We start from the raw sequence: 23,387 nt of genomic DNA, 5'->3' as shown, positions 1-23,387 counted from the left end.
TGGTCCAGTTTCAAAATAATGAAGAGATTCTCGGGAATCGATTGTTCGATGTCGGTTCCATTCCCAGCTCTGGATTTATATTTATATTATAAAGAAACGAATTTTAATTATGAATAACCAGTACCCGGTAAAATATTGACATCAGATCTAAAGCCAGGTATATGTAAATCGTTTTACAGTGGCACCATGGGTACGGCAGTTGTAGTGGTATTGTTTGCTAGCATTGAAACAGCCATTATTGTCGCAAGCAATTCAATACACGCGCGAATCGCCTATGGTGCCACTGTAGAATGATTTACCTATACTCATTAGCGAGCCGTAACTGTGACCGTTGCAGATACAGTAACTAGTATGGACGCCAAATAATTAGTTCGCATCTAGAGTTGATTACAGTATGGAACAATTACAGTTACGGCTATCTAATAAGTACCCAGCTTAATATTTCACACGGCGTTCCTTTTTGAATTTACATTTGTTTAGCTTTTGGAGACCCCAATAAGTACCTATTAGTCCAGGGCCCGTTAAAGTGTAAATTGGGCCCTGTATATTTATGTAGTACAACAGTATCCAACATATAGTTCGGGTATCAACATTCCCTCTAATTGCAGTAAATTTTTGCGTAGAGAAATAACTCATCAAATTATTATGCATCAAGAGAAAGTATGGAATCCAGGGAACTCAGAAATAATGGAAATTGAAATACCTAACGGATGTGGAGTAACAGGCAACCGATCTCGTGTATGGAAGAATATGGGATAAACTTAAACACAAGAATACGCTTATATTTCATTCTGACAACTGATCTCGGTTTGTGCACTGAAGCTCATTCAATATTGGTGTATTTAAAGGTTGCAACACACACTATTACACATCTATAATGTGTGGTTCATTTTCATAGGACACTTACACATTCAAAATGTAGTGTATTGGAGGCTTATAGCCTATCTGAATTATATTATTTTATTAATCTGTTCTGTGTAACCTATCTAACACGGAAGTAATTGTTGTAAAAACTAAAAATAGAATAGCCTGACATTGTTCGTCCTGTGAGAAATGAGTGTGAAGAATATTCAAATTTTCGCGGTTATTAAAATGTTGACCACACTGTTTATTATACTTTAGAGCAGTGTTTTCCAACCTTATTTGTGCCATGCCCCACTTCTACGCTTTAAAAATCTCCATGTCCCCTATCAAAATGTTATAGTTACCTAACAAGAGAATAATAAATGTATTAATAAACTTTTTTCAAATTTCTCCTTCATATTCCTGCCATTTTTCAGTCAAAATAATAAGAAATATAACAATGCTGCCGTGTTATTCACAGAAATTCAGGGTTGCAATATCAAAATAAATATTTCGAAAATGCTTTTATCCACAAAAAATGTAACAAATTAACAATTTGCACATTGCCTCCCCCCCCCCGGTGGGGCGTACGCCCCACGTTGGGAAACACCGCTTTAGAGGCAAATCAAAAACCCAGTATCACATATTATATAGCGAGGGCTTAGTATCAAACAACACTATCTACAAAAGTGCAACTTACATATTTATATGATATAGACACATAATCCGTTGTTAACTCTAAATACCTAAATTATCGACTTACCAACTTTTGGCAGCAATCTTACGATATTTTGGTTGTTGGTGTGATAATTTCATTAGCAATGGATGCTTCTTAATATAATTTAATTTTCGAATAGGTATTCAAATATTAGGTACTACTCCGTTTCTAAACCTTTAGAAGTGTGCGCGGGTAGAAGCGCATATCAAAAGCATATTTTAGAGAGAACGCAAATTTAATATCCTCTTCCGATGCAAACACCAACTCTTGGAAAGATTTTTTCAGTAGGTAAATTTCCTTCCTTTCAATTATAAGGTGATCATTATAAGGTTTTATTATTTCTCAAAAATCTTTATATTATCTAAATCATTTTTAACATTATCGTTTTAGGTGACCCTGAAAGCCAGCGCCAGTAGCGGACTCGTGATGTATAACGCCCACCGTTCGGATGGTGTAGGGGATTATTTTGCCCTGTACCTGATGGACGGCCACGCGCATTTCGCTTTCGATTTGGGAACCGGACAGACTGTCATAAAGTAAGCTTTTTGAAACAATACTAATTACAGTCTTTTGTAAAATGCTTTGAATTTTTACAATATTTTAATTATTATCAGAAAATACGAAAAGAGTGAGTGAGTATTAAAGTTTCAGTCTTCCTACAGCGGTCGTGTTTCTGCTTGGTATTTGAACTCGTATAAGCAATAAAACATAATCATATTGTGGATTTCATACATACATAAATGAACCTCCTTGAAATAATTAATTATTAATCGACATTTAATCAACATTTAGTTAACATTTAATTAACATTTAATTAACATTTAATTAACATTTAATCAACATTTAATTAACATTTAATCAAAATTTAATCAACATGAAATCTGCATTTTCCATCTATTCTGGTCGACAATTCTGTGGAATCATCCACAGTGAGAGACGCATAAAATTTTTAATTAAGAAAGAAATATCCACTCTTGTGCTAGACAACAAATGTCCCGTTGGTCTAAGAAATATGCTATGTTTCAATACATTGAACCGTCACTTAAAATACATATTGTGTAATACACAAATAAAACCAGTTGCCATGTATGACTTGAATGCCAAGTGCCTGACCAATAACAATGGCACACAGTTCGAGTGGAGAAAGCATTACAATAACGAGCTGTACTATTAATTTGTGCAAGAGCCCATCAAATTGGGCCCCTTTCTTTAGAGGAATGGGCCTTGCAAATAGGAGAGATGAGTCATGCATGACAAAGAAACTGACGTTCGGAAAGCTGGATGACAAATAAAGGCCTTGTCGACTTTGTATAAAAAATTGCCCAAAACTGGATGCTACAGCTTTAGATAGGCCATGTATCAAGGCAGATGCTAGAGGTAGTCAAGACTCACATAGAGTTGTTAGTAGTACCAAAGAGAATAAGAAAATGTCTGCATTAGGTATAAATTAATTAATTAAACCATCTAAAATTTTAATTATATTCGGTTCCACTAAACCATTGCTTATCTCCAAATAATGTGGTGGACATAAAAAAAATGTTCAATCTGGAAACAGATATGAAGAACTAAACCTAACCTAAGTCATTATGATGTGTCACAAATATCTGTGTTACACTCATTTAGTAAAATGACTCTTGTTATATTTTAATCAATGACAACCAAACTGTCTTTTACAGGAATGATGTGAAACTTACCTTAAACCTGTGGTACACGATCACCGTATCCCGCACCGGCCGGCTCGCAGTCCTCGGCGTCCTTCCTCAGCAGAGCGCCATCCTCTCGGACGCTGGCATCAACCAGCATCACAAAGAAAACCACAGCGATCTCCTGGATGACCATGACGATGCCCATTACTCGCAAGGCCTCTCGGCTGGAGCATTCACTCAGCTGTCTTTGTCTCAGGACTTGTACCTAGGAGGAGCACCACAGTTTCGTATCATCCAGAAAAAAATTAGCGTGAATGAATCATTCAGCGGATGTATTCAAAGGGTAAGTTCTTTTATTATTGATGTTGATTCAAACTCAAATATGAAGCATTAAAGAATTGCGTTACTAAGGCTTAGTAGAATAACGTGGCAGCCCAGGGACCAAGAAGAATGGAGAAAGCTTGAAAATGCCTTCGTCCAGCAATGGATTGAAACGCACTGATGATAATATACAGAACAAAACTATATTAGCAGTACAAGTTGAAAAATCCAGAATTTAATTTCTCAAAACTACTAATTTATCAAAAACATGAATAATAGAATTTTTGAATGAATAATGAAACATGAATAATAGAATAAAAAACTGTTTTTTGATGCCATTTTTTCAAGGGTGGCAAAGAGTCACAATTAGCACAAAAAACTCAGTTAAAATCAGTCAAAAAATCTTAATCCTCCAACATTTCCAGGTCATGCTAAGTTTGTATGGGCTACCCAGTCGGAGTAAAAATGGCTTCCAGTTCGCATTTACACACATCCATAGCCAAATATACAACTGACGTCAAGTATTAGTCGTTGTTAGTAATATCATTGCCACGATTTAATGATAAATCTTGTCGCTTAATCTTGTCTTGAAACACCCCTGAGGACATAAAGAATATTTAATTTATTTCACATTAGTAATAGGCAGACCTAAATATCGTGTGTACCCATTCGGTATCAAAATACAAAAATTAATTTATAACATTATTTTTACTACAGGTGGTAATCAACGACCACGAGCAGTCGATAGTGTCATCGGCTCTCGGCGGTGTCAACATCGATGGATGTCCACACGCCTGCTCTCCGGGAGTCTGCGGAGAAGGATTCTGCAAACCTCGCTTGCATCATTATACTTGCATCTGTAGTCCAGGGTAAGGCAGCTTTAAGCTAAATTTATAAATGGCATTCGTTTATTATAATATACAATATTCAGAAGATGGTTTTTTGTGATTACATTATTAAATAATTCTCTACTAACTGCCTGTTGAAACTATCCTGCAAATCTTTCCATTTAACTATTTATGATCTTTAATTTCCCTTTCATTCTTACAGCGTCAAAAACGAAAAATGTACAGTGTATCTGAATGAGACATCCGAAACTCATACAGAACGTCCGACGACCAGATCTCACCGACTTGGCGAGTTCGAAAGAGTCCAATACATATCTTTCACAAACAAAAACTCCACCGCATTCCGCAACACAATAGAAGCGAAGAAAGGACCGAGGCCTGCCTTTAACAGTCACAACAACAAGATGATGGCGTCCCGTAAGAATAATAGCGAAGACAAAAACGATGAAATGGTCAACTCGGAGAAATATCTCATCTGGAAGTCCGTCGATGAGCCAAAGCCTCAGGCCAATGAATACATAATGGACCGGGAAAGTGACAATGAGAAAGAATGGATTCTCAGTGATAAGAATGAAGACGGAATAAGAATTGATTCTCAGGGTATGAAAATAAGTTCGGAGCAAAGTGACGATTACGATGACGACGCCACAAAGATGGTGCAAGAAGGGAGCAGGTGGATCTTCAAGACAGATTTGAAGAGATCATTCAAGGGCGAGTTAACAAATGAGATTGCGGACATTCCAAAGTTTTTGGGACACGATAGCTATATTCGGAATAGTGATCCAGAAATATTGAAGAGGTAAGTTATTTTTAAATTTTAACTATTCACCTCTAATATTGTATTCATGTAATAGAATCTTGATATGAATTGAGGATCTGAGATAGAATTACCACGTCAATACAGGCATCTAAATATTTAGATGAACAATCACAAAAAATGGACATAATAAGTAAAAACTAAAACAGGTGTTAAGATATTGAAACAATTTAGCCTTTAACATGCAAAGATGCAATTTCTGCTAGTACCCAGCAATTGAGGAGGGTGAATATGAATATTGTTACAGTTGCTATTACTTGCCTGAACTACATCAAGCCTGTTGCATCGCTTTCTCTTGCTCGGTGTCACTTCAACTATATCTTGTTTTCTGTCAAAACTATCGAATTTCGCGCTAGTGCTGTCTTTTTTGCTGTCGAAACCTATAAGTATCTCAATTTCGTAACATTCAATTCAATTAAATTTATTTATTTTTACATATTGTGGATATCACAAATTATAAGTTTAAGACGTTCACAACATGACATAAATCATTATTATAAAGAAGAAAGAAAAACAAAAGTAATAAAAGGGATAAAATGAAAATATAAAAAGAGAACATAACATAAACATACAAAAGCAGTGTAAATACAATTGTACATAATATATATATATATAAGTTCAAAGAAGTACACCGAGTTTGCTAAGGATTTATAAAATAGCATTCACCTAAACTCACCTCACGCAAGTGGAATATATCAACACCCGAAGCAATTTGGTTGAACATAGTTATCGCCCTCCCAATTGGCATTACCAGTCACAAGTTGGTTCTGCACCTTGGGAGAATAAACAATTGATGCTCTCTATTTCTAAGATAGTTATCAGGGGCACACAGGTCAATACTTTTAAGTAGACAAATTTAATGATAATATAATATTTTTATATGAAAACCACAGAAGGCTCTATATGGACAAAGATTCAACACATTTGGTCAATAATTTTTGATCGTAGCATTTTTTAAATTTGTATTATTATTAGTTAGTCCCTAGCATTGAAACAACCGAAGTTTTACTATTAACAATATAAATTCGTCCCTAGATGTCACTACATGAATAATTAATAAATAGGTTATATATCTTAAACATCATTTAAATCAAATATATTGAAGAAACCCTTTTATGTACCTACTCCAAATACAATCTTAAACAAATAGACAAAGTTTAGTGAATACTTTCTTGAAATCTCAGTGCCATAAGCTTGTTATTATGGCTTAAATACTTACTCTCTATGTATGTACATTTCAGACTAACCAGCCACTCGGTAGATATAAACATGCGGTTCAGATGTAGCAAGTCCCACGGGCTTCTGCTGTGGCTGGGAAAGGACGGGATGGCCCCCGGGGACACCTTTATGGCGTTGGGCGTTGAGGAAGGCTTACTCACTTTAAGGTAATGTCGCTGTGGATAAGTACAATGTGTATTTCATTCAAAAGGTGGATTTATTTTATATTGCCTCATAGTATTTTGAATTTAAAGTGTAGATGTTACTCCGATACTGAATAAATAAATCATTGGAGTAAGAGATCCTTTTTACATCTACAAATATACAATTCAGTTAATTTAAATCAATTATTGAAATGGCATTAACGTAATTCAACCGCTGCATTGCAAGGTTACATGTAATTATTGTACGTATTACTTTATTCGCAAAGTCTACCATAAGCTGTCTTACCAGAAAGAAATTCCCGTATACTATTGAGATAAAGAGATAGATTAATTGAGTAGAATAATTGAGATAGATTCAATAATTTGATATTGGTTGGCATTAAATGCTTGATAATAACGCTCTCCATACCAGAATTTTATATAAATTATACGATATTATGATTGCATTTCTAATTTACTTACCTAGCTATTTTTTCAGTCTTTCCCTTGTTTTCCGTGGTTTATTTAGGTGAGGAATTGATTTCAGTACTTTATACAGCCATCTATTTCCGATAGAACATCTTACGATGAACTGTATTACGACAAACTGCGTACGTATAAATTTCCAGACACGGTATTGCATCACAATGGTGTGTCATCGGCAGTTTTCAGATGTCGTGAAATATAAGACCGTACACAAAAATATTTACTAAAATAATGTAGCAAATTGAATACTACGAGCATTAGTATTATTTTAAATAAGTCATTTATACATAAATATATAGTTGAGATCGCCTTTGAACAAACCTAGATGGAGGCAGATGCTAGAGGAAGCCAAGACCCACATACGGTTGTAGAACCAGGAAGATGTAGTGGGGATCTGCTGAATAGGGTGAAAGCGAAGAGAAGTGTTCTATATATGACACTGGCCATTGTCTCCATTATAACGTCATATTTGTTTTATTGTTTATTATGTAGATCTGTCGCACTGGAGGACGTTACATTTGTGGTGTGTCGCTATTAGAAAAAGGTTGAGAGCCTCTGACTCAATGTATAATGTCAGTAAAAATATAGATATTATAATATGAGAAAGCCCTCAGAAATATAACACAAAAATCTTGGAACAAATGGGATTCAAACACACATATTTCACTTGTCAGGCGAGGGTTCTTTCCCTATAAAACTTACCTTGCAATACTTGTTTTAAAAATAGATATAATATTAATAATCTCACTAATAATAGGTACTAATAATTGGTTATTAAAAGCTTTATTTTGTTTTCAGATATGATGTGGGCAGTGGAGAAGTTATTATCACTACAAATCAAACAAGAGTAGATGATGGACTGTGGCACAGAGCTCGTGCAGCTAGGTTAGTTTGAAATTAATTATATTTTCTAAATCTACATCGAGCAGATCTAGTATCTAGCTGAATTTTTCATTAAAAATATTTATTGGTGAGAAACATTGCATAGTCTATGATATTATGACACTGCTCTGAAGGAAACAACACTGTTTTGTTCTATTTTCAAAAATGCTTTCTTTTGTTTTCGTATTGGGTCGATGACATTGAGCTACTTTACAAGTTGCTTGTTGGCGAATTTACAATCTGCTTGTAAACTCGCCCAGTGTCATCATCGAACAAGCTAACAAGCAGATTGTAAATAATCTACCGAGAAAAGTTGAAAACCGGTCTACTTTACACGATACACGCTGGCATGTGGGCCAATATGCATCTGCGCAGTATAGCGATGGTAGCGACCTCCCGGTAAAAAAACGAACTACTCAATACGTCCTGTCAAATTAGTACCAAAAATGACGGTTTCAATTCGCTAACTTGTCAGGTTCTGAGCGTGTGGAAAGTTTTGTGTGTCATCATCACAATCGCACTAGCTGACTCCCGCTTTTAAATTCGCCAACAAGCAGCTTGTAAAGTAGCTCAATGTCATTGACGCTTAACAAGCAGATTGTAAACAATCTACGGAGAAAAGTTGAAAGCCGGTCTACTTTACACGCTTACATGCTGGCATGTTGGCCAATATGCGTCTGCGAAGTAGAGCGATAGTGGCGATGGGCCGAACTGCGTCTGTGCAGAAGAGCGATAGTGGCGACCTCCCGGTAAAAAAACGAACTACTCAATACCTACGTCCTGTCAAAATAGTACCAAAAGTGACGGTTTCAACTTGCTAGCTTGTTGGCTTCTGAGCGAGTGGAAAGTTTTGTGTGTCATCATCACAATCGCACTAGCTGACTCCCGCTTTTAAATTCGCCAACAAGCAGCTTGTAAAGTAGCTAAATGTCATCGACGCATATATCATTTGTATTTCCTCTGCTATCACTATTTTGATAAATTTAATACTAATTTAATAAAAAATTGCTCAAGTACGGCAGCACGAGAATCTGTAGATGACTTAAAACTATTTTATCTGAAAGAAGGCTGGATATACTATAGGAAGTAGTATGTACAGAGAATTTGAATGCAAATTTTTCCAATTACCTACCATCTATTTTACTTATCTTTGACTAATTGAATTTTAATTTCAGTGTGTTTACTAATGAAGAATGTTTCTATTTCAGAAAAGGGCAATCGGGCGTTCTGGACATTGATGGCTTAGGAGCCACCGGTAAAGCGTCTCCTGGTCGCATTAGACCTCTCAACACAGATTCCGGTCTATATATAGGTAAACCATCGTAAATAATTTAATTAAGAAGTGATTTTTCAAAGGTCATATTTCTCTTTTAAACCTTGAAACACATTTCGATGAATCGCCTTTACAATGTTAAAAAGCATTACATATGCCTAATCAAAAATTTAAATGAAAATACAACATGTTTCGTACATAATGTTTTATTTCCACGTTTCTCATTCTGACACGTTGATATTGTTTTAAAATTTGAAACTAAAAGACACTATTTCCAATAAGTACTTACTTACTCATTTATGAATGTTATGAATGTCATTTTATGAATTTGTTAAAAAATGAATTTATTAAAAAATACACTGCCATGGTACATATTTTCATATCGGTATTGATATTTATATCGTACAAATTGGTTTGGAGCATAAATTATGTCAACATGTTCTTTCACCTTATCAAGAATGTTGCATTTTTCTTGAAATGACAATGTATTTCTTTGTAGAGACATTATGTGAACAGGCAGCAATAAAAAAAAAACAAAAGACTTGTACTATCACATTGTGTTGCCTTGGTTTTGGGCGCTACATACATAACTATAATTAATAGAAAATGCAAATAATGTGTCTGGAATTCATTTCAATGTTTAATTTTAATATATACCTACGTATTTTTAATTGAATTTTTGATTTTTCAGACGTAAATTGCGGGAAATAAAAACATAAAACCGGGAATTAAATGTACTAAAATGAAACAAGACTGCAGAAATTGCACGCAAATAGTGGAAAAACGTGAATTCTTTCGCTGTAGTTCAATTATAGTAAAAAAAATTGACTATAATATATGTCTCAATTTAATTATGAATAAAAAAAATGATGCTATATAATATATATCCACCAGTATAAGTGGTCCGCTGATTGAGGGCGTCACATACTAACATTTTTTTGATATGGCATTCAATACTTTATATACTGTGATCAGCTTAGTTCTAAATCCGAACACTGGACGATTCTATAACAGTTTCTTTTACTTTCAGGTGGCATGCCGTCGGTGTGGCCTGAGACCTTAGGCCGGTACAGTGCCGGAATAGAAGGCTGTATCTCCAAACTGACCCTCGACAGAGAGTTTCAAGTCCCCATCAGCCTGATCTCACACACTTACTCCTATTCGAGAAACGTCGACAAGTGTCCACCATGAGAATTGAACAATTTTTAAATCAAATTCAAACAAAAAACAATTTAATATAATAATATTAACTATTGAGAGTTTCTTCAATGAAAACTGCACTACTTATGAATAAGATTGGACGCCTTCATTTACTAAAGAGTGTGTTTTGTGTTTAGAATCGCTTCACTAGACGTCGCAGTCAAGCCCATGTTTTTCGTTTCTAGGTTTTCTAAATAAATAAAATAACGTAGAACAAGTGTTAATAGGTGAAACCAATCATAGTCATATTATAATGATAGGATCAAAAATAATATTTTGTGCAAGTGAGGAAGGAGGTGAATGCTGTTGAAATGATTACACAAATAAACAATTTCTATTTAACAATGGACAGTGCAAGACAAAAACAAAATGGCTGATTAAGTGATAACAGCTGATTTGATTCTAAAAGATAATGGTTCTATAAGTGAATAAATTGTGTGGCTAACTGAAATGTTGCAATTTAATGTTTTGTTGATTAAGTTGTAATGTTGGCTCGAAATACATCATTAAAACCGTACTATTAATTCATAATCATGATTATTGTGATAACATTTTATTAACAAGTTTGATACCCACATTTTAATTCAATCAGGCATCTGTCAATTATTACTATGTATTATAATTTCAATTGTTAGAACAATACTTGACAAAAATAGCCAATACTTTATTAAACACTCAGCAAGTATTAAATATAGCTCTTTTTAAGTACCTCTTTTCCTCGGGACCTCATGAATGAAGATCGTGACCCAGATTATTCAGGCATTCGGCACATACAGATGGAATATCTGTGGCACTTTTAATTTGGTCTATCCATCTAGAGGGACTCTATTTTGTCCTCTCCGAAAATCAACCATGACTTTTTCCAGGTTGTCAGCCATGCTGCCGTGTGGACTAAGTGACAGAAATACTGAAGAGTCCGGTGTACGCAAATCGAGGAAACACCTAATCACCAAAAAACATCACCCGATATGATAAAATTGTGTAACCCACTGATTTCTTAATGACGTTTTATATAAATCAATATTTTTCATATATCACAAAATGTACCGTCATCAATTGATTTACAATCTAAAATTTTAATTCATTTTCACATTATTCATATTATATCGTTAAGTTTATATAACATCCAATACACATAATAATTAATGCAATCGTTTTGAGTCAACAAGTAGTATAAGTCTAAATATACGCATGACATTTAAAAAGTTCCAAGACATTTTATAAAAACCTTATTGGGTGTACGGTTAATAATTATAATCTTTTAAATTTATATATCAAATACTGCAAAGATATTGTAAGTCCAATTTATACTACAATTGTATACACAAAATGTCCATCTGTTGTAAAATATATTGTATGTATCATTCAAATACATAATACAGTAAAACCTCGATTAAACAAACTTCGGATTAAACAATCACTATTGTTTTCTACTCGTATAGAATGTTCAGCGCAAGATTAGCATGTAATCACACAGCATTGTGCGTATCAATTGATTCTGTTGTCACGTGACGTGACTTTCTGCAGTACTTATAAAATTTAAACATTGTTTTGTAGAATAAATTTTGGTTTTTATGTAAACTAACTAATTTGTCAATTTTTTAACATATGCATTCGGAAAACCTATGGACTTTTGACTTTAACAGATAAAAGATTATTAATCACTTTGCCCAAATTGGTCTGTTATATTGAAGTTTTGTTGTATTCAGTTGATTTTTGTATGCAAATTTATACTTTCGAATCTTTCATATTATTTCTTCAAGGTGTGGTGCTAGTTGTTTTCATACAAATATTATATCCGTTACGTTCACAGATCGATAATTATTTCATGTCATTTAAAGATGTCTTCAGTTTCTCACTTGATGGTTTCATTACTTACTTTATTATTGTTATGGAAATAAGTTAAGTTGCTCTATTCGTGACGTATCGGGATTAGGAAATCCTTGAAGTAAAGGTAAACGTTAATTAACATCTAATTATCGATTCTTTGCCACTGATGTATATTGCCAACTGGTCAATCAACAGAATCTAATAATAAAACTCCTGGAACTTTTTAGATGTAGTGGTATATAATGTATACAATTTTGGATGTAAGTTCTAAGTGTTAAGTTGAAAAAAATAAAAAGTGCTTTAATATATTTAATGTATATCTCTATAGAAAATGGATGAATTCAATGTCGGTTAATATAAGTCATCAACAATGTTTCACTATTACCATATACATAATCTAATTTATAAAAATATAGATTAATAAATAGTATCTCGGTGTTCTGTATCTAATTTGTTAACTTAACAAGTCTAATTAATATTCTGTTAATGTCATCACTAAATTACATGAACATAAATGACTTGCAGATTCACGCCGACCATTATGAACCATCGCCAATCATAAATAACTATTACACTCAAATATTCAGATAACAATTGGATCCTCTTGGCATTTACTGAGATTGACTTATAGCATACCAATGTCTTGCTAGTGTTTAAAATTATTGATCAAAAAATATTGTTTCATATATATGGCGGCTACACTGAACATAATATTTTCTTATTTCGAATGTCACCGCAAGCAATTAGAGATTGTGTTTAGAGATAAGTAACAAGTATTGAGTATATTTTTATTTCATATTATTACTATCGTCTGTCGATATCGAATGAATAATGTCCTAGCTACAATTATGAAGTCAAATGCCAGATCACATGACAGTCTATAATTCATTCGGGAATGTCCAAACAGATTGAAAGTGACATATTTATGATGTAGATGGTCAGTGGGAATCACATAGTTTCATGTAATTTGAGCATCACAGAAATCTAACAACATATTTCAATATTTTTTTGTAATAATTCTTGTACAGATTTTTGTTTACAATTTAACTGAAATATAATTATTATTCAAACCACTGTTTGTATATCTGTATCAAACTTTTCATAAAAGTCAATTACACAAATAAATTAATAAATATGAATATAGAGAAATTAAAATAAATATGAGAATGTTGTTATAATATTTTCACATTGTTAGACGGGAATGTCAGCGTTTAATGATCTCACTGAAACGTGTTTGCGATGATATTTTTTTTTAAATTCTGTACTTATATAAGATATGGGTATTGTGTATTAGTCTTACATTTTATATTTTCCTATAATCAATCTTATACCATTTAAATTGTTATTATTATTATGGACGCAAAAAATGTCTATCATTTTGAAAGCAAAGCAAATCCGACTGCTAATACAAGAGCAAAGAAGAAAGTGACACGTGCAGCCGTAGCATGGCTCTTCATCACGATCAAATTACATAGATAAGAAATACTACGGCAAAATAGTAAGAAAGTATAATATGATGATGCGAATTTATGAGTATTACGTAACAGATGTGTTTCTACTTAAATGCTTGGTAAGAGTGTGTTGTGAATGTCAATAGCCGCGTACTGACTGAGCGAGCAGACTTGTGAGACTTCCTCGGGCATTTGCCTCGCGACAATTGCTGCGCGAGACAACAAAGTAGATTACAATACAGGAATAGATTAGTTGAAGAATTAGCTTCAAACACTGATGCGAGCTAGCGAGGCAAAATATTACCATACTGAGTGCGCGCGGCAACATTATTGAGGCACTCTGAGAGGCACTTGAGAGCCTCGGGCGAGCCACATACTGACTGACCGAACATTTGCCTCGCGAGGCTACTCGCTCAGTCAGTACGTCTTATAAGTGTATTATTTATTTACGGAACATTTGCTGGATAATAGCTTTGTTTCACAACAAGTATTGTTTTCGCGATATTGAACAATATGATGTTTCGATATACATTATAGTTATGAAATAATGGTTTTATGCCTAGTCATGCTGGATGGTAGGGTATCCACCCTGCATATTCAACAGAAGTCATTAAACTTTGACATTCCGTCTGTTATGAATGAGATTTGTTTTAAATTGAATACATTACATTTTCAAAATATTGGTCATATAACTGACTAATTAACATTTTAGTCACGAGACTAGAATTTGTGAGATCAAAATCCAAGCTTATGGCGAGGATAAAACACAAAAATTATTAATACTGTTATGTTTTCCATTCACTTTGACAACATTACAGTCCAAATTCAGTCTCTTAAGCAAATAGCTCAACGCCGATGACGAACAAAAATATTAATTAAAAACGTATTTGGCGACAATTAATAATAAACCAAATATTACCTAAATAAGATTAAATATTTTCAATAACTGTTACTTAATGATACCATTGTATTTTAAATGTTTAATTTAGGGTTGAAATGTAGTTGAGGATTGACGGAATCCAAGTGCACCGGTGACCAAGTCGAGTAAAAAGACTTAAAAGTTATATAGGTACCCGATTGTAAATTTGTCATACTTAACCTTTTTTTCAATATTTCTTTTCATACAAAATAGTTGTATTAGGTTTTAATTAAGTTTTAATTAACAATATTAATGTTGTTAGTGTTTGATAAAGGAAAAATCAGTCAAAACATTCAACACAACATTTCGACTACTTAGTCTGCAAGTCGGCTGACTCTATTTGGGCAAATTTTTCAGGAAGGAGAAAAAACTTAGTAATTTAACCATTGAGCGGAATTTAACGATTCCCAAAATACAATTAGAGAGAAATTTATATAAAGAGTGGAGTTGTTCCATTTACGATATTGGAAATTTGGCACATACAGTCGGCTGTTTTATCTGAAGAACAATAACGCATTTATAGGTTTAGAATTTAGAAATTTTGTGGTAGCATAGAAAACATGCCATCAAAATGTCATTTTTGGTTAAAAGTGCAGTTAGCTGGTTTGTAGATTAAGCAGACAATTTTATGAATTCAATGTCCATGGAGTGTTACCCATTATTTAGAATTTAATGCTTATAACATATACAGAGCAGTTACGTGTTTGAATCCTGTTTCATGCATCGCACATTAGATATGTGGTGATGTGAAAACGTATCATAATCAATCAAAGGTCACTTGTACTCCTTTAATCCTCAGCGTGTCACAAGTTACAAGTCTTTTTATAATAATATTTATTTATTTTAAAACTGTATATTATTACAAAGGTGTCTTTATTTTTAAATGTATAAAGTGTGTAATATTTTTTAAATAAAGGGGTTATGTTATTGGTAACCTTTTTGATTTAAAAATTGAATATTTAAAATACGCTTGTCTTCTGTGCATCTTCCCCACTATTAGCATTTTTGTACTTACCTACTTTATAGCTGAAAATTGTAAAGTGAAATATAATTATTAATATTCAGAAGCACAGTGTCCTAACGATTAATTAAAAACATAATAAAAAAAAAAGTAAAAATAATGTTTGTACTTAGATATTAATGTGATAGATAAATTTATTGATACAGCACTACGGTTCTAAGTAAAAAATAATATGTTTTTAATAATATTAACTTTTTGAAATCGCACAAGTAAAACTGGGAGAACAAATCGAAAATGCAGAAAAAATGAATAGTTCTTTATATTTAATTGTAGAAGAATAGTGTCTTTCATATCGAGTCATCTACATCACCACGGTTGTTTCAAGAACTAAAACTCTTTCTCCACATTTACTTTCACCACTACTACATTCCCTTTAATTCAGTGTGTGTTCAATATTGCGTGGAGTTTTATTATCATTAAAATGCTTAAACCTTTGTGGAAGCAGGCGAAGAATATTATTTTGAATGTAGAAGTATTATGACGAGGGAAAACAGAAAAGGGAAAAGAAATGTTTTAATTCCTGTCAATGGTGCCAAAGATAGAGTATCTGCTATGACAAGTCAACGTACAAAGAGTATGTGATGTACAGTGTCAGCACATGCATCGCTGTGACGTAAAAGACTTGATATAGAAGTTGGTCCATATATGTTTGTATCCAGAATATGAACCAAATTCAGAGTTGAACAAATGGCAAACAATCGTTGAGAATTGTATTTGTATTAAACTATGTGTTTATATTAAAAAATTACTAGTAGGTAGCGCAACATCGTCGCTTTAGATTGGTTTGTCGAATAGACCAAATGTCAAATTTAATGTTCAAGAGACGAAAAACAAATTTCATTAAGTATCCTATATTTAAATACATGGAGGTATTTAAATAATTGTTGTTTTTACAACATATGAATGCTGTTTTCATTACAAAGCAATTTAAAGAAAATGATGGTTCTGGTCCTTTTAGATACAAAAAATCATTCTGCATTAAAAAGTCGATTTTGACAAAAACGGATATTCGACAAACCTATCCTATAGCGACGACATGGCATTAAGCGGTACTCTTTGGGCATAACGTGGAAAGACAACAAAAGAATATAATATGCGATGTAATTGAGTTGCCAAGCTGATAAAATGCCAATGAGCCGGAATGCCACTCAGCAATCGGATTACCGCTTGACAAAAACAGTCATAAAGTGGTATCAAAGGGGCATTAAACGGCCACAAGGCCACTTTAAAATCCGCTGGATTATGTATAAGTTTGATGGAAGTATGTGACAACATGTTTGATCTAATCCGTATCTGGCATTTGTGTTAATTATTTAACATTGTTTTAATATGAATTTGAATTAAATACTACCATCTATTCACTACAAATACAAGTTTCAAGTTTGTTCGCTGATATTGTTTATTTCCTTTGTGATAATATTATTATGTAGGTTCTCCAGAGATTCAAATGAGATGAAACTGTCAAAATATAGCATTATGTTTTAGCCTTGTTTATCTGCGGGCCCATTCTTTTGGCCGAGACTTCCAGTAGTGTGTACGTTCAGATTAAAATGCCTTAGTTAATTAATGTCCAATTGCCGTATTTGAAAAAATTTTAAGAACTGTATTTTGTAAAAAAAAAGATTTCTAATTGAAACAGGAATCCCAGTTTTACTTGTAGGCCAAGTTCAACAAGTGAGAAGTGTTTTTATATTTACAAAATGTGGAATGCTTTACAAACATATCATTTTAATAGAAAAACATGTTGTATAAGAAAACAAAAATTCTGTTAATTATATATTTAATGTCAATAAGTTAGCGTTGCAATACTTATTTTGTATTATCATTACGCCTAATAAAACACTTGGTTCAATGTACGGGTTGAATTTTGAAAGATTAAGTGCAGTATTGTAGATAACATTTCATAAATATATATTATAACTATTGACTTATACTTTTATACTAATATATTTAGCTACTAATTTATCACGCATATCATTTACTTTTCTTTGTTAAAAACAACTTTGATAAAAAATACTATTCATTTTACTTACATACATAATGTTACCGAAATTGACAATCCAAATATTCAAAATTACAATTTTTTAACTATTCAGAAGGGGTAAGATCTAGGGGTGGCATGGTATATGAAAGTATGGTGAAGCCGGCAAGTATGGTGAAACAGGTTGGTAATCAATTTGCGGCAAAATTTCCACGTTAACATTATATTATATTGGTACGTTATAATGACCAAAGTAAATCCTCCGTGATGCCCTGCATTTTTTTTATCGCGTAGCCATTTCTCGTGAGTTATCGGCTGTTGTCGGCATGCTTCATTCAGTTGTATGAGGAAGCCAAATCGTTGCCTATCTCTACTTTTAATACATCTATGGGTAAGATGCAAGTAATTATTTTTGCTACCATAGAGCTTCAAATTGAAACTTTTTCATGGCAAACTATCAACATATTTTTCATAATACTATATGAAAACATAACCAGATGCTATTCATTGTAATGCAGGTAGGTACTCAATAATATGTAATATTGGTATTAGTTAAAAAATTACAGAAACATATAAAAATTCCATGTTAACGGGCTTGTTTCATTACAATCACTATTATAATGTTAAATAATATACTATAGGGCGACATTCGGTAATATTATCAATTGAATACAATATTTTAACAATTCTGATGCATCCCTGATCCCTTCATATTATTTAGACCTGGGTTGCGACCAAAAAACTATTATAAATAATTTTGTTGATACAAGGTTTGTCAATTTGGTAAGAAAATAAATCAGTATTATCTACTTGTGAAAATGTTCCCTGTCATCATTATTGTTAAGGTGTTGAACAGAAAAGTGCAGTAAGCCACATGAATCGGTCTTAAAAGCCTATCTACATCTCGCGAGTGGAGAACTACAAGGTTCTAAGTGTTTGTCCTTGATAAAACAAAAGTAACAATGTGGCAGCTTAGAATACTACTTCATTGTTGGGTTTGTTTTCTCAAGGACGAATACTTAGAACCTTGTAGTATTAGGCTCGCGATCTCTCTCAGTCATTATTTACTACTCTACTTACGTATACTTGTAAATTGTATGTATTACATTTCACCGTAGCACAGTTTGCCGTGAGCTTTCTTATCGGAAAGAGATGACCGTATACTATATCGTCGGTCCCTATTAAAAAAGTCGGATATGCAAAATGCTATTTTTCAGTACGAGCAATCAAAGATGTTTCATCAAATATCCTTTGTGACCTATTGCTTGCCATAATGAATAAAAATACGGGTTATAGAAACTTTTCTAAACGTTTATAAAAACATCCGTCTGTCCGTTGAACATAACAGTAACTGTCAGATCCGACGCATCTTGCTCACCCACGCCCAGCCAACAATGTCGGTTGGTGAGAACCGACATTGTTATTCGGGCACTCTCGGTAGATCCGTCATTTATCTCGAAATTTTTCAAACAAACAAAAAAAACTGTGATTGTGGTATAAATGTTTAAAGTGTTTAAATAACTTTTACGTAATAATCCGAAAATGACAAAATTTCAGATCCGACTTTTTTAATAGGGACCGACTATATGGTCATCTTTAAGTTTGGCAAAATTCATAAATTCAATATTGAAAACCTAACCTTTCCTAACTTAACGTAACCTAATAAATAATCCAGTATTTTGGCTATTTTCAAAACTTGTTTGCCGCTGGCTTCCTGTAAACCGGCAAGAACTATGTTTTATTTAGACATGAGTTTTATCTCAATACTATACGACCCAAAAAGGTTGGACGGTCTGTAATATACGACCATATATTTTCGATACAACGTTTCACGGTGAAGTGTGATAAGGGGAACTGCATACGTACAAATTTCCGGACACGCTCCGCTATAGGCTTTCACATTTCCACTAAAGTTTGCAAGATTTTGCAATTCGTGGACTATTGTTACAGCAATTTGGTGCCTCTTTGGTACCATGGAAGGAATTTTTCCAGTAACTATCCACTTGCCAAGTGACATTTATTGTCCAATCCATTATTCATTCAAATCATTTGCTGACATCTAGCACATTGCATATTCTTTATATGAGACTTTTAAAACATATCATGTGAAATACAATATGCTGCACTTTTCCGCTCAACTCCCAATTCTATGTGCAAAACTGAAAGAAAGACAAGTCTACAATCACCCCTCTTCATGAGAGCCAAAAGAAGTTTGCTTTTTTGACAACTTTGTGTGTGAGCATCTATGTTTTTGTGTGATATTTACTAATTCAAAGGCGTCAGATTTGACTCGTCACTTTTATAATTTAGGCACATTTCATATTGTGGATTAATTCGGCATATTCAACAAATTTTTAAAACTTATCTCCCTTTTCATTTTGCACGCAGAAAAATGATATTTCTATTGGTTTTTTTTTATATATAAAATTATAGAGGTAATAAAAAAATATCATACTTTTATTTAAAAATTTTATAAATCATTAATATGCATTTATAATAAATTCAATCTTCAAGCAAATTGCAATCAAATTTTTTAACTGCCGTTAATTTTAAGATGTGAAAAAATGTTGACTACTACTGACAAAAATCATGAATAAATTAATAATTGTTACAAAAAAAAATCAGTCATAACGATTTATAAGGATTATTGTAATGATAAGAATATGATTAATAGAAATGAGACAAACTTTTATGAGATGTTTAAGAAACCAGCCATGATATGCGTACCAAGATCTCAAGTAAATTATTAATAATATATTATAATTTAATAAATTTAAATAATAATCAACGGATGTAGTGCAATAGTTTTGTATGTGGCACCTTGTCCATTGTAAATTATTCCTTTATTTGTACAAATATATTCATTAAAATGTAACCAATATATCTTTTATTTCCTTGTATCCTACTTTAACAATAATAATTCACTCTTGGTCCACCTGTTGGCATTTGACCAAAGCTCAAAATGCTGGCATAATCTGTGGGTCCATTCTATACTTATCGACCGCTAAAGTGATAAAATGAGAAATATTATCAAACTTAGGGTAGGTTTGTATCAAAGCATTAGCACTTATTGTAACAATTACAATATGTTGGTTGTAATTGTTGCAATAAGTGCTATATTTTAACAGTACCTCCTTTGGCTGTGATAAAATTTAGAGCGAGATAGACATTTTTGACTGTTTGGACGGCTAACTTATTGTAACAATAATTATAATACCTCAATACAAATATGTAATAAATACTAATTATCAATTTTATCACTTTAGCGGTCGATAGTCGCCTTGTGTATAGAATAGACGGGATACTAAAAAAGGTTGGTGAGCAACAAGAATTCTTGGAAGTAGCGTGTGATATCCATAATATGGTCCATCTAAGGAGCTAACGTGGAATAAAATAATCCTTAAAACCAATGTAAAATGGATTTTGCTACTGTCAACATCATCTAGCTCAACCTAATTATGCGCATTAAAACTTACTTATTTACTCTTTTTTACTTAGCTGTGAAACAATGGTGGAATTAATAATAATTTATAAGTATAGCTACGTAAACATGTAACCAAACATTTAGTACCTTACCGTTATTTATTTTTATCAAGGGACTGCAATTGGCAGACATAAAATTTATAGGTACTTATTTTGTATTATGGTAAATATTCTATTTTATAAAAATGAAGACTGGATTCAATAAATTAATTTGCATCGAAATCAATTTTATTTTTCAAAAAAAGAATGTTTGATTAGCCATAAAATTAATTATAAAGCTCTATCATACTTAAAAATATTATCTATGGTTTTAGCCAGTCTAGTTTAAACATTTTCGTGAATTATATTATTAAGTGTAATGTAGGCCACAACAATAACTAATAAGGAAAAGTGAGTAGATTCATTGTTATTATTTATCCAGTGTACATTCATTTTATCACTGTTTTACAATAAACCAATCTTGTCAAAAAATTGTTGAGAAAGTAAAATCTACACATTCTTATACAAATGATAATTTCATAATATTATTCTGTATTAACCCCAGCATTTATTAGACATCGGTAAATGTGCCGCAGAGGTGAACATAAGATTTTGCAACTTTATTTTTAGACCAAACCAAACCTAACCTAACCTAATCTAACATAACATAACCTAACCTAACCTAACCTAACCTAACCTAACCTAACCCTAATCTAACCTTCCCCAACCTAATATTACCTCATATAATCTTAGTTTGTAATAATGGTGTATCAAAATGTATGAAAATTTCAAATTTTCAATTAATGATTATTGGATCGAAAAGCCGATGCGCCGACAGAAAAAGGTATTTATTGTAATTGTCTACATGGAATAAACTGGTTTCGTAAAAAAAAAATTATAAAAGCTCGTGTACACCTCTGAGGCACAATTACCTAGGCATCTATGAGAGGTAAATTCATAAATTGTTTTAACAAATTAACAATAAATATTTCAAACTTGAAATTTGGCAATTCATTTCATTCATTTTTATTTCCTATGAATATAAATCATACTTACTAGGAGAATGGATGAAGTTTTATCATTAAATTCTACAATCTTCATTGATTTAGGTTGCAACATTCATGGAATTAATTTTGTATTTTTTTAATTAGTTTATTATTATCAACATATTATTGTCAATATTTTCTACACTAATTAACAATACTATAATATAATTCAATATTGTGGTGGGTACTTAATGAGATTAATTAATAACATAGGGACACACATTAATAGACAACTGTCAATAATTTATTTATTTATACTGCGTACCTTTCAGATTCTAATAGTTAGTGCATATTGCAATAATTATATTAAAAGAACAAAATGTCTTCAATGAAAGAATACTTTGAGTCTATGAGCTATAGAGAGCTTCAAAAAATAGCAAAAGGTCTAAAAATTCCTGCCAATCTGAAGGTGAGTGACATAAATACTTTTTGTGACATCAAAACTATGTATTTTTATACCTAGCACGCTTATTAATATTAATTTATTCCTCTTAATTTCAATTGTTATTTATGTCAGGTATAATAAATTAATTGGCTCATCAATTTTAAAAATCTTTGTCAATTAAAAAAATGTTATTGTTGCATTTAATATTAAATACAAGCTGAAGTACCCGGCTTCGCACAGGGTCGCTTCGTGGATACATTTATCTTAGATATTTAAAAAATAATAATAAGTAATTATCTTTTTGATATTAAAATATCTGTGTAATACAATATGGCAATAATATGAAAATAATTCTAATAGGAATAAAGGTCAAACAAAAGAACACTAAATTAAAATCGAATCCAAAATATGCAAACGTTATTAATAGTGTTAATGTGTAGTAAAAAATTCAAAATTGGATGGAACAAACAAACAACAAACTTTGTATTTTATATAATACTAATTTAGAAACCTTCGCGGGTGTGCGCACAACAACTGACAAAAGTTTCATCACAATCGGATGAATGGTATAGGAACGCATACGAATAGAAGATAGAATAGAAGAAGAAAAAGAAGAAGAATATGGTTGTACTAATTCAGAAACCTTCACGGGTGTTGGCACAACAACTGATCAAAATTTCATCGCAATCGGATGAATGGTATAAGAACACATACAAATAGAAGAAGATAAAATAGAAGAAAAAGAAGATGACACTGGTTGTACCAATTCAGAAACCTTTGCGTGCGTGAGCACAACACCTGATCAAAATTTCATTGCAATCGGATTAATGGTATAGGAACGCATACGAATATAAGAATATAGAATAGAAGAAGAAGAAGAATATGGTTGTACTAATT

The 23,387-nt window shown here is 32.4% G+C and overlaps 1 protein-coding gene across 1 annotated transcript in view; it reads left to right on the top strand.

Annotated features, from left to right (window-relative positions):
* Positions 1 to 12,425, top strand: part of SP2353 (EGF like, fibronectin type III and laminin G domains protein pikachurin) — a 404,662-nt gene extending 392,237 nt beyond the window's left edge. The window contains exons 10-17 of the mRNA XM_085943262.1: positions 1,952 to 2,097; positions 3,238 to 3,550; positions 4,246 to 4,397; positions 4,579 to 5,175; positions 6,435 to 6,578; positions 7,839 to 7,925; positions 9,131 to 9,234; positions 10,226 to 12,425. Coding sequence (XP_085799388.1) covers positions 1,952 to 2,097; positions 3,238 to 3,550; positions 4,246 to 4,397; positions 4,579 to 5,175; positions 6,435 to 6,578; positions 7,839 to 7,925; positions 9,131 to 9,234; positions 10,226 to 10,386 — 1,704 coding nt within the window. The 3' untranslated portion in view covers positions 10,387 to 12,425. The remainder of the gene's footprint in view (positions 1 to 1,951; positions 2,098 to 3,237; positions 3,551 to 4,245; positions 4,398 to 4,578; positions 5,176 to 6,434; positions 6,579 to 7,838; positions 7,926 to 9,130; positions 9,235 to 10,225) is intronic.
* The last annotated feature ends 10,962 nt before the right edge of the window (positions 12,426 to 23,387 follow it).

Source organism: Rhyacophila brunnea, unplaced genomic scaffold, assembly GCF_057557595.1.
Source record: "Rhyacophila brunnea isolate RB1 unplaced genomic scaffold, BYU_Rbru_1.0 scaffold_15, whole genome shotgun sequence".
In the NCBI taxonomy this organism is placed as follows: Eukaryota; Metazoa; Arthropoda; class Insecta; order Trichoptera; family Rhyacophilidae; genus Rhyacophila; species Rhyacophila brunnea.
This window is presented reverse-complemented; position numbering and strand designations above follow the sequence as displayed.